This window comes from Trichechus manatus, unplaced genomic scaffold, assembly GCF_000243295.1.
Source record: "Trichechus manatus latirostris isolate Lorelei unplaced genomic scaffold, TriManLat1.0 scaffold00011, whole genome shotgun sequence".
Lineage (NCBI taxonomy): Eukaryota > Metazoa > Chordata > Mammalia > Sirenia > Trichechidae > Trichechus > Trichechus manatus.
Window position 1 is genome coordinate 1,268,484 of NW_004443947.1, and position 12,570 is coordinate 1,281,053.

The 12,570-nt window shown below is 58.1% G+C and overlaps 1 protein-coding gene across 1 annotated transcript; it reads right to left on the bottom strand.

Annotated features, from left to right (window-relative positions):
• Nucleotides 1–153: 153 nt before the first annotated feature.
• On the bottom strand, nucleotides 154–9,783 carry PRR7 (proline rich 7, synaptic). The gene is made up of 3 exons (XM_004371144.1): nucleotides 9,621–9,783; nucleotides 938–1,587; nucleotides 154–707 (listed from the first exon to the last, which is right to left on the bottom strand). Exons 2-3 carry the CDS (start codon nucleotides 1,347–1,349, stop codon nucleotides 310–312), a joined length of 810 nt encoding a protein of 269 aa, XP_004371201.1. The 5' UTR covers nucleotides 1,350–1,587; nucleotides 9,621–9,783; the 3' UTR covers nucleotides 154–309.
• Nucleotides 9,784–12,570: the final 2,787 nt, after the last annotated feature.

Consider the following 12,570-nt stretch of genomic DNA (forward strand, 5'->3'; position numbering starts at 1 on the left):
GAAGGCTGACCTCAGGTTTAGCACGTTTGCACCCTCAGGCCAGCTTGTAGCCAGACTGCGCGTTAATGTCCCATGTTCCCCGTGGCCCCGGCGCGCCTGGCCACCAGCCCTCTTGGTTGAACCTTGGGCGCAAGCAGTGGCCACCCCCTCCGCTTGTACCAAAGCAGATCACACACCTTTATTATCCTCAAAATGTAACAAACAGGGTAAGAAATCCCTCCCCCCCACCCCAAGTCCAAGGGAAGCATTTAAAAAGACCCGCAGTCGGGCCAGGAGTCCGCGGGTGGGGCCGGGACGCCGGGCGCCCCTCTATACGGCTGTAGTCCTCCCGAATAAGGGGATGGAGACCGGCAGGCGCCAAGCTCCGTGCTCCAGAGGTTCGCGGCTGCTGAGCTCCGAGTCGGTCCAGCTGGGAAAGACCCGGCGGCCGCGGTCGGCCTGCAGGCAGAGTGCCGGGCAGGGCGGCGCGGGTCGCGGCGCGCTGGGCAGGTGCAGCGCCGACGTGTAGCCCCGGTCCAGGAAGAGCGGCTTGTAGCTGGGCGGCGGCTGCTCCTGTTTCTCGGCGCTGTCGCGGCGGCTCAAAAAGGGCGTAACGATCTTTCGGTAGAGGCCCCGCGTGTCCGTGAGCACCTCGTTGTAGGGCGGTGGCGGCTCGGCCATCAACACCGCCTCTTCGTAGCACGGTGGCTTAGACATGTCCGATTCCGCTGCGGAGTGGGAAGCGGTCCGAGGAATGAGGCCACCTGTCCCCAGCCTCCCGCAGAGACCTTGGCCAGCCAACAACCCCATGGCCACCTTGAGGGAGGCCGCTCCCTCCTCCTCGGTTCCAGGGAAGGCTACTCGGCGGAAGCCCCGCCCTTGTGTAGCGAGTCCGCCCCCTGCCGAAGACCCGCCCACCCTAGTGTCCGGGGAGCTCCGTGGCGGAGGTCGTACTTACCTTGGCGCGGGTAGCTCCAGGGCCGCGGCGGCACGGAGAGGTGCGGCGGCGGTGGGTGCGGAAGCGCGTGGTGGTGTGGGTGCACGTGGGCGTGCGGCTGCGCGGGCCCGTGGTGCAGCAGTGGGTGCGGGTGCACGTGTACGTGCGCGTGCCCCGGCGCCTCCAGGCGGGCGCGGTGCGGTGGTGGCGGTGGCGCTAGGCCTGGGGGGCTCCCGGCCAGGCTGCCCTCGAGCTCGAGGGGCTCCAGCTCGAGGGCGCGCAGGTTCTGCTCACGCAGTCGCTCCTCCTGGCGCCGTTTAAGGCGGCGGCGCAGAAAGCTGCAGAAGCAGCAGAGCAGAACGATGAGCCCCCAGATGAGCCAGAAGCCGGCGAAGCACGTGAGAAACGTGTAGGTCCCCTGGGACATAACCATGGCGGCGGCGCGGGCGGCGGGTCCTCGGCTGCTTCACTGGACACTGCGCTCCTCTGCGTGGCCTCGGGCCCGCGCCACGCTCCCAGGTGCCGCCAGCGTCACTTGGGGGCCCGCGGCCGGGGGCTGCCCGCGGCTGGGCTCAAGTCGTGCGCACGCCGGCGGGGGGCAGCAGCGGCGCCCGCTCCTTCCCATGGCGCCGGCAGGCGCGCGGACTGTCTCACCCAGGACCGCGCGGGACCTGTAGGCAGACACAGGGCGCAGTGAAGGCGAGCCGCGGCCCCTGACGACTTCCCTGCCCGTACCCACGCCCTGCGCAGTCCCGGGAGAGCCTCCTTACGGGAACCCCCGCACTCCCCGTGGGGTCCGGTGACATCACCAAGGAGGCTGACATCACTCCTAGAGGCTTCCCCGGTAGGGTTTCCCGCGATCTGAGACAGGGCCGCCACCGCCGCTGAGCTGGAGTCCGAGGGGACGCTAGACCGACCAGCAGGGGGCGCGCGAGGCCAGACTCAGGCCTTGAGCACGCACTGGAGATTCGCCAACGGCGTCGCCGGGGCACAGGGTACCCCAGCTTGGAAAGGGTTTCAGAGGCCTGCGGGCCGGCCCCTAAGGCGCTAATAAGGAGTTTGCGCGGGGAAAGTGTGGCCCACCTTCGAGAGACCCACAAGCAACTCACCCAGCGCTCGGCTACAGCCCTCTGCATACCAGCGCTCTCGGCCTCATACCCACCCCCACCCCTGGCTGCCCAAGGCATGGAACATCCTGGTCCTGCACTGTGGCCTCCTGCTCTTTGCCGCTCTCTTAGGGGCTCGGACTCAGGACTACGGCTGCTACTGCATGCCACAGACCCTGTCTTTGTCTGCCTAGCGCGCCTCTTTCCTTTCTTTCCTAGCGTCCCACTCTTCCTTTCCTTTAGGTGCCTCGACCAGCCGGGTTGCAGCTCCAACTCCACTTCCCCCGCCCTCTACCCGTGCATAGCCCTCTTGGCTCTGCCCCTCTAGCTCCAGGCCGCTTCCCCAATTCCCTTCCCTCTGCAGAAGGGAGGGAAAGTAGGTAGGTCTCAGAAGCTTGTCTTCCGGACCAACCTGGTCCTGAACCGCTCCACATGAGCAGCTTTAGTTCTACCTCCTCTTCTCCACAGCCAGTGTTGAGGGAGAACTGTACATTCTAAGGGATATGCATGGGGGGGAGCCCTAAACTCTGGGGAGTGAAGGGCGGCAGGTGACTGTTCACTGCTCTCACAGAACAGAAATGAACCTTGGGGGTCAATGGAATTAGTCCTATTTTACAGATGAGGAAGTGGGTTTGCAATTAGCTGTGTAGATGGCAAGTGGCAGACCCATCATTTGAACCCCAGCCTGGGCACGGTGGGGAAAGTGCTGCTGCCTGAGCTCCTTTGGGGGCCTCTTGCAGGAGTCCCATGGACCCTCCCACCCTCAGCAAGCCCAAGGCACACACGCACTCAGCTCTGGGGGCCACAGTGGGCCTCTGCCCCAAGCTGGGAGGCTTCAGACTAAGCTGTCTCAAACTGGTCCAGCAATCTGGGGAGAAGCCAGGACATGCTGCCCCACCTTCTGCCCAGATGGCTCCTGTCTGACTCCATGGCTGCCTCCAGCCATGTGCCACTTGGTGCCCGTGCCAGTCCCTTTCTCCTGGGTCTGCGTTCCAGAACAGACAATGGCAGGAACAATAGCTCCTCCCGCCCCCTCAACAACCCCACCATGAGGCTGCCATGGCGACGCAGCCCAGATAAAAACACGATGCTGCCAGTCACTGGGAGTTAATTAAATCTGTTGTTCTCCTTTTCCCCGAGCCCTCAGGAATTTTCAGGAACACTCTGAGGATGCTGGGACTAACTAGGGGGCCCCTTGGCCTGCAGGGCAGGAACAGCTCTGGGTCAGAAAAGGTACTTCTAGAGTTAAGAGATGATGGGATTTAGCTGATTTAGAAGTATCTACCAAGGGCCATCTAGTGTGTATCAGGCCTGGTTCTAAGCCCTTTACACACAGAATCTTATGTGATTTTCAACACCTCCTGGTCACTGGGGGTTGTGCCCACTGGACAGATGAGGAGACAGGCTCACAGAGGGAAATGACTTGTCCCAGGTCACACAGCTAATAAGGGGAGGAGCTAGGGTTAAAGCCTGAGTCTGAAACCACAAGTCTGTGTCAAAAGGCCTTCCCCTACGTGTCAATGACAAGCCTGGTGCACTTGATACACGAGGGTTTAGTGGCAGTGGGGGCACAGGACAGACTGGCCAGCTCACAGTGTTCCTGCTCTTCCTGCCAAGGCTCTGGCGCACCTGGCCACCAGCCCTCAATTGCCGTGAAATAGCTCAAGGGTAGGAAAGGACTTCAAGGTGAAGGAGGGATGGGACAGCGGTTCCATGGTTCACAAGGAACAAAAGATAGGGACCAAGCCCTCAGTGGGCTGGACATTGGGCCAGACTAGGGCAGACCACGCCTAAGATCCCCTGGTGCCATTGTCACCCAGGTGATAATGCACCCAGTGCACAAATGGGTGAAACTGCACTGCAGATTATTAAGTAAGCACAATTAAGCCTGTGCGTACCTTACTTACTGGGTAATCTATCCCTGTTGTCACCCCTCAGCCAGGAAGCAGAAGTCCTTGCTGTGTTTTACAGATGTGGAAACAATGGGTCAGAGAGAGAAAGTCTCTTGCTTAGGTCTCACAGCTGAGTGGGCCCTGTGACCCCAATGTGGCTCCATCACCCAGTTTGAGCCGGGATGTGATGCTAACCACAACCTCCTCAGCTGTTATTCCACTTGGTGGGGCTACACCCAGCCTGGAGGGGGTCCTGTCTCCTTCCCTGTATCTAGTCCCCAGGCTCAGTATCTTCCCATCTAACCTATGGTAGGTGTTCAGTAGATAAGCATCAAGAGATTCATTGAGACTTCAAAGTGCTTTACCTGGCCAGGCCAAATTTCTCAACCCCGCCCCCCCAAATAGTGCCCTTTTACCCTCCGTGCCTTTGTGCACGCTCTTGTCCTTGGCTGGGGAGCCCTGCGGACTCACACCCTGCCTAACAACTTGTGGTTCACAGCCACTCCCCTTGCCCACAGCCTTCCTGGCTGTAACCCACAAACACAGGCCATTTGCCCAGCCCCGACTGTGGGACAGGAGCCTGCCCTTCAGACGGACTCATCCTTACGTCCGCCATTTTATTATTTGTTTTCTATGTTTCTCTTCCGTTACCTTCCTGTGGGCTTTGTGAACGTTTTTTCAGAATGCCCTTCTGATTTACTGTAGTGTTTTTGAGCGTATCACTTAGTATCATTTTCTTAGGCCACACACTCACGGGCACCCAGCAGGGGAGGCGAAAGTGAGACACCCAGTTTCCTCATCTAGCAGACTGAGCTAATCCGTGTAAAGGGCTTGGAGGTGCCCAATAGACATTAGCTCTGAGGATGGCAGCTCTGCGCGGAGGACACAGAGAAGTATGTGTCCCCAAGGCACTCCCTACCTGAGGGCTGGATACCACAGATAATTCTCAGCATCTTCCTATCAAGGAGATGAACATTCTTTCCATTTAACAGATGAGGAAACTTGGTTCAAAGAAATTATATGACTCCTGAAGTCACTCAGATCTCTTATTACAGGGCCTGGTGCCTACTATGTGCCAAGCACTGCTATTGGCACCTGCCACATTACCCTCCACACCAATGACCCTGGCACCCCAACCTCAGACTTGCTGCTGGGTCCTTTATCTCAGTAAAGGGCATGTCATTCACTCCATCCACAAAGTCCTGTTGTTTTCACACCTCAGGGTAGTGTGTCTTCATCTGTCCACTGCCTGTGGTCCCCTCTGCTACCACCTTGGCCAGGCCACCCTCATCCCTCACCATCCTTGCTGCCGCTCTGCTTCATCCTGTGCTACTGCCCAGGCTGCCCACTCTCCACGTGGCCTATTTCATCCCATCCTTCTCCTGCCTGAACCTTCCAGCAGTTTTCCATTGCACTCAGGACACAGGCCAACTCCTTAACATGGGTTAGATTAGTGCCTCTCAAACTTGAGCAAGCATCAGAATCACATGGAGGGCTTGCTAAAAGCAGAGTGCTGGCCTCCACCACCAGAGTTCCTGACTCAGGAGGTCTGGGATGGGGCTTGAGAGTTTGCATTTCTCATAAGTTCCCAGGAGATGCTGATGCTGCTGGTCCAGGGACCAGAGACCAGTGAGAACCACTGACCTAGATCATAGCCTCCGGGATGAGCTCCTGCCGAGGCCTCTTGAGTCTCACCTTGGAGCACTCTGTCCCTTTGCAAAAAGCATGCCAAGCATTCTCTGGGCTGCCAAACATTCTGAAGCAAGCACACTTTCTCAGCCTGCAATCCGGCCCTCGCTGCTCTTGACCCAGCTCTCTCTACTTAGCCTCTTGGCAAGTCAGCCCCAAGGCTAGGTGAGAAGCCCAGTCATAGCAGAATGTTCTGTAGCGGCCTGTGTCCAACACCAGAGGACTGCCTCTGTCTACATCATCCAGAACACAGTCACTCAAGCCCACTTGTTGAAGGAGTGGCTGCAGGTGTCCAGTTACCTGCTTGGTCTTTTAGCTGTGGGACAAGAAACACCTCAAGAGCCAGGTCTGCATCCAGTTCATTCCTGGGAAATGTCAGCCATTCACCAAAATGCCCCTGAGAGAGAATCCATCGCCAAGCTCTCAGCCCTTGAAGACTGCTTTATAATGAGCTGAGAAGCCATACATCTCTGTGACTAAGACAATGTGGAAGCACACTCTACAGGCTCTGGAGGGGACAGGGAATCCCAGGCAGCAGGGCTCTGGGCCACAAGAGGACAGGAGGCTGGAGCTGCTTGTCCTTGAGCGAAGGGACAGGAGACTTGGACTAGGAGGAGAGTGTGGTGTGTGCTGAGTGAGGGTAGGGTGGAGGAGGGGGTGACTGCTGACCACTTTGCACAGGCCAAGCCTACTCCTAGCCCCTTGCATTTGTTCTCTCAGTAACATCTAGGGGTGGCTGTTATCATCCTCATTCTACAGACGAGGACAGAGGCTGAACTAGGGGCCAGCTCAGGTGAAGTCCAGGCACCTACAAAGCCTGCTGTTCTGGCAGGAAGGGTACTGCAGGGAGGCCCTGGTGACATTTTCACACCCCTCCCACCCCAAGACAGATGAACTGAGGCCAGAAGAGAGATAGATGATGGGCTTGTCCCTTCTCCCACAGCCAGCCAGGCGTGGAGGTGGCCAGCATCTCATTTTTAGCTAGGCCAGGGCACTGGCTTGGCACCCCATCTGTGGGTACAATTTCTGTGGCCCAATCAGAGCATTAGGTCAGGGACCCAGGACTTGGGAAACTGCAAACGGGACAACAGAGATTGGGGCCCCTGTGGTCTGGGGGTAGAGGCCTGACTTAGGCCAGTGTTCATTGTACTTAGCACTGGCTCTCCTCAGGGGGTGGGGAGGGGGCAGATACTCAGAGGCCAGGCTCCTCCCTTGAGATCTGGGACAAACGGGCCTCCATCCCCTCATCTGGGCATAGGGATAACTATCTGTACCTCAAAGGGACTTGGACACACAGGTGAAGGTGATTAAGACCCTTTTCAGAGGGGCAGCCTGGTGTAACGCCAAGCACTGAAGGGGGAAACCCAGGTTCAAATCCCACTTTTGCTCTAAATGAGCTATGTAGCCGCATCCTGGCTATTCCCATCCCTGAGCTAAAGTGTCTTCATGTGTAAGTCAAGGATGACAAGACCTGCCTGACAGTGCCAAGGAGGAGAACAACTGAGGAGAGTGTGGAAAGACTTCCAGCACCAGCACACAGCCTCCTGTGACTAACCAACACCAGCCCCTTGCAGCCTCTGAGGCTCTCCGGCCCAGGGCGCTACACTGTCCACAAGCCTAGGGGGAGGGTGGGGTCAGCCAGCAAGAAGTGTCACTTGACCATAGACCAGAGGTCTCAAACTCACAACCTTCAGGCTGGACACAGTTCACTGACGTGTTTTGTTGGTCCACAACCTATTTTTGAAAAATATTCTGATGAGCTGCCAACATTTGAAAACCAGGAGGTTTTACATAAAGATCTGGATTTCTGGCCTATCTTGAACATTGAATAATCTGGTCACACCAAGTCACATCCTCACGTGGCAACACAGACTGCAGCAGAGTAGCTCCCTGGCTCACCTCACTCATTCCATTCCCCTCCCCCGGCGCTGAAGCATTTGGGTTTTCAATCTCTGAGCTAGACTGAGCACCCCACTGCATGGACCCACCTTTGCCAAATTCTTTCCCCCACAGCCAGGACTGCAAAGTCCAAAAGGCCACAGAGCCCACGAACCAACAACTACGGTCTCGAGGGTTCCCTCCCAGGCACTGCTGTCCTGTGGGTCCTGAGTGGCCATTTGCCCCCCACTCAGAACCCACCCAGAAGACAAAGGCAGCCCTCACCATTCAGTCTCACCCAGAGAGAGAAAATGGAGGGAGGTTGAGAGGTAGGGCACCAGGAAACAAGCCCAGCAGTAGCACAGTCTTATATAGCATCTGGGGGAGCAAGAATCTGGTGGATTTTGCTGGAAAAAGGAAAGGTGTACCAAGGCCTGAAAAACACATGGAATTTCCTCGCTAGGGGAATGTGAAGGAGGGTTAAAGATGCTCCTCTAGAAGGCTCTCCCTTTCTTTTCTGCTTAGGTCACAAAGAGATGTTGTGTGACAGGCAGAGGGGCTTTGCAAGCAGAGAAACCCAGACTGGAAACCTAGCTCTGTCACTTAGTGGTTGTGTGACCTTGGGCAAGTCACTTCCCCTCCCTGAGCTTTGGAGCCTTCACCTCTGAAATGGGAATAACAACTTACCTTATATAATTGTTGGGATAATGAAAAGGTTATGGATGCAAAGCACTCAACATAGGTCTCACCGAGAGCAGGAGGTGGATGAAAGGAGCCTGTGAATAACTCCAAGCACACTCCTGTCTGTGGGAGACTCAGGCCCCACTTCCCAAGGCACCATCCATCTAAGGGCATTTCATGCCAAGGCCTCAAACACCCCAGACACTGGTCACTACCGAGGCCCAGGATATCTCCCTGGGTGGGAAGGGAAACCAATGGATGGTTATGGTCACTGGGATGGTCGGTCTGAGGCCTGCGGGTGGCTGGCATCTGCTGAGTCAGGCCTGGGAGTGCTGGCAGGAGGGCCATTTCTCTCCCTAGCATGCTGCTTGTGGACAGCAGGTTGGGAGGGGAGCCAGAGATCATTTCCTCTCAGAAGGCATTCTCTTCCCCATGGAGCTCCCCTGGAGGATGGGCACCTCCGTGTGGTGCTGGCCTTCCTGCTGGTCAACCTGCATGCCACCCCAGCACAGTTGGGTATTGTGCTCAAACAAGAAAGGGGCGCTTGTGGGCCAGACAATGGGCCGGGTCGCTCCCATTTGGCCTGGGCTTGGCTTCCCCGGGTCAGCAGTGTCCTTTCCTCCACTCCTGCCCACGCTGCTCCCACGCCTCCCCGGAGAATGGTGGCTTGGATGGCCTGACAGAGACCCATGCCGCGTTTTGGCATATGCCCTGACCGTGAGGAAGAGGGATGCGAGCTTCTTGCCTCTCCTCTGGTAAGGAGTATCGCCTTGGTGGGACCCAATTCGGGGCAAGCCATTTCGCGCGCGGGAGAAGGCCCTGGGTGGTGGTAGCGGTGGCGGAGGTTCCAGGGCAGAGACCTGGGCCCAGCCTCCGTGCTTCCTGGCGCCTACCCCCGCCCCCCGCGGCAGGCCCAGGGTCTGGGCCGCCCCCATGTTTGCAGCCATCTCATGAGCCCTGCTGCGACGACTGCAGCCACGTGGGAGCCAGCTCGTGCCCACGGGGCCGCTCGCCCCACCACCCCCACCGACGACGAGCTGTGGAGGCAGGCACACCCAGAGGGGCTTAAGGGGCGAAAGTTGCCCACCCAGGGCGGAAGGGTCCTGCTCTCCCTCTCCCCCTGAGCCCCCCGGCTGCAGCCCCGCGTGGGGGGGGAGGGGGCGTCGCCGCCCCGCAGCCGCGTTGCCGGGGAGCGCAACCCCGTTGCTGTGGCAACCGTTTCCAAGCGAACCGGTGGCGGCTCGCGCCCCACTCCGGCTCCCTTGCTCGCTGGCACTCTCCCTCCCTCCCTCCGGTGTGGCCCGGGGGAGGGTCCGCCCCGCGGCCGGGGCAGGGGTCCGGGACAGCGACCCGGGGACAGGGTGCAGAGCCGCCCGCGGGGAGGGGCTCAGCCCCAGGACGGTCATCGGCCCGAGCTCCGCGCCCGCCCAGCGCCGCAGCAGCCGCCGCGGTACTCACGGGCCCAGGCATCCTCCTCGAGCTCGTTCTCCTGGTTCGGGGCGAGGGGTGCGGGCCCAGCAGGCAAAGCCCCCAGCCTCGGGGACGCGGCGGCGGCTCGGGAGAGCACACCGTGGCAACGAAAGCGGCTCCAAACGCCGGGCTGGAGCCGCGGGGCGCGCGCACGGGCGCGTACACGGCGCATACCGAGCCCGGCGTGCGCGCGCGCGAGGCGGTCGGCAGACGGGGGGGCCCCCCCACCCCAGGAACACACCACCGAGGAAGTCCGCCTGGGAGGAGAGGAGGGGAAGGTTCGCTGCACCCATCTGCCACGCTGAGACACGGCACACACGGGGCGCCGGGCTCTCGCCACCGAGGGCACCCTTCACAGGGGTACGCACACGCCACGCAGCTGCCGGCAGCAGGCTGTGCAGCCAGGCACTGGCAGGCAGACCTGGTGCACACAATCGGTCGTGCACACTGCATGCCCAAGCCAAGTAGCTGAGGAAGAGAACCCTGACACACATACAGCTCGACCAGGAGAACACACACACATCCAGGCCCTGGTCACATCTTGAAAGGTACTACGTACACCCAGTGGGCAGACAGGCATGCAATGTGGCCCCAGCGGAGGAACACATGGCCTCCCTCCTCCTTCGCCCCTCCTACTATGTCCCCAGCAGGCACACATCACCATATACCTATTAGGAATTAGCACAGGGGAGAGGAGCTACTTCGGAGTCCATAGCCCTCCAGCCTGATCCATGGCCCCCATGGCCCCCGCTCACCCGGAGGGAACACAGGAGGCTCCCCTGCGGCCTCAGGTCCAGTCTGGCTGTCTATCCACCTCTTAACCGGGTTCCCTGTTTCTAGTTCAACTTCTGTACTGCACTTAGGGTGATCTTCCAAAACACTTCTACTACCGTATCAGCTGGGACATATTGAGATACAAGTGACAGAACCCAAATCAAATAGGCTTGTGCCCAAAGGGGAACTGATTGGCTCACATAACTGGAAAATGCAAGGGTAGAGCTTAGTTTTGGTCCCAGTTGGACTGAGGTGTTCAAGCAATGGCATCAGGCATGTATCTATTTCCATTCTTTGTGTTTACATCCTTCTAGGGGAAGTTCTCCCCAAGTGGTGGCCAGATGACCCCTCAGCTCCAGCCTTATATCCTCCCACCCAGCCCAAGAAAGGAGAATCTCAATTCTTTCTCAGTAGTTGTAATAAAAAACACAACTCTTCTGGACTCATTTTGAGTGTCCATCAGTGAACCAATCTAGGTGGCTATGTCTGAGGGAGGGGATATGTGTTCAGCCATCCAATATCCCCCTTTCTTTGGTGCTAACTCCTAGATTTCATCAGGGGAGTCCCTGCACTCCATGGATGCCATCTTGGTGGGCCTGTGAACCCAAGTGCTTGTCCCCCCCAAATCCACAATGGGCAGGTTTCCAGCCGGGCCATTCACTCTTTGGAGTCTTGGGCTCAGTAATACAAAGATACAAACAGGACTACAGCATCTTACTTCTGGTGGTTGGGCTGTGGTGAGGATGGGGTCTGTGAGTTCAGCCCCTATCCTTCTAACCCTGTTTCTAAGTAAGCTGGAGGACAGTTCTGTCACTTACAACCATACCCCTGATGGCCCAACCTGAGTCACATACTCCACCCAGGTGTGTGGTGTATGTGTACATCAGAGGGCACAGGCCCAGCTCCATCTAGTCCACATGGAGAGTGGTGGTGGTGGTGGTGGGGTTCCCCAAAGCAAACTTCGGATGCTTTTGTAGATGCTGGGCAGACACCCTGACACAACCAGTTAAAACCCTTCAGGGACTCCCCCACCCTCCAGATGAGGCCCCATGTCCTTAATGCAGCTTTCAAAGCTCTGTGTGCCTGGGCCTCACTGTCCCCAGCTCCAGCCACACCCTTCTTCACCCCACGTTCAGCCATCCTAAGCCATTAGAGGCCTTCGATCATCTGTCTGGCTCCTCCTTCTAGGCATATGTTGCTCCTGTGACTTGGAGGGCACCAATAACCCCGACACCTTCATGGCCAAAGGACCTCCCTGCTTGGCATTTGCCCCACCTCCACCTGCCACCCCATGGCAGTCTAGGCCCTACCAGCCTTAGAATCATCTTTGTCACAGTGCTGATCACACTGGGTCCCACTGTTTCCATGTCTGCCTCCCTACCAGACTGAGCTCCAAGCTGGCGGGGGCCTCATCTCCATCTGGGTCCCCAGCTCCCACAACAGAACTAGGTGGGGTGGAGATGAGCTTAGGCAAGGCTCATTGGGAAATGAATTCTGGGAGTTTCCTATACCAAGGATCCACTGTGCTAAGAGCTTTAAGGTGAGCTTTACCCTAGCCAATTTCCCTGCAGGCCTCTCTAGCCCAAAGGGAGCTTGGCAAGGTCTGGGACTCACCTGCAGGCAGAATACCTCAGGAAGCCAGACATCCACCTGGTACCCATTCACATTCACACATTGGACCAGGACTGGGCGTTGGCCTCTGCACACTAGTACCTACCTAACCCCTGCCCCCACCCAGCGGAACCCGGGGCAAAGAGGCAAATACACCTCAGGCTCCAACCTCACGCCTATGGACAGGATCCAGCTTCTCCACCTTCACGGACCACTCACTAGCTGGAAGACCTTGGGCAAGGCCCTCTCTTCCCGCCATTTCTCTCAAGTTGATGGAAGCACAGCAACCACTCCATGCACCAAGGGCTGGATGGGAACAGAGGCTCCTACTGCAAAGTCGGGGCTTGGAGCCTTCTGGCTGCTCTTGAGGTGGCGGTCAGCTTGGTGTCCAGCAGCTTCAGTAAATCCTCACAGCCACCCTGTGAGGCAGTGGTTATTATAACCTTTTCCATACAAGGGGAAGGCCTCATGCAAAGCCACACAGCTTGAAAAGGGGCCTTGAAGCCATAACTATCCAACTGCAAAGTGAGGTGGTTTCTGTGGCACTGGATGC

Excerpts from the sequence above, each read along its gene's own strand:
- PRR7 (XM_004371144.1), bottom strand. The coding sequence starts at position 1,349 with ATGGTTATGTCCCAGGGGACCTACACGTTTCTCACGTGCTTCGCCGGC. Across the intron at positions 708-937 it reads CTGGAGCTACCCGCGCCAAG|CGGAATCGGACATGTCTAAG; the intron begins GTAAGTACGACC and ends CCCACTCCGCAG.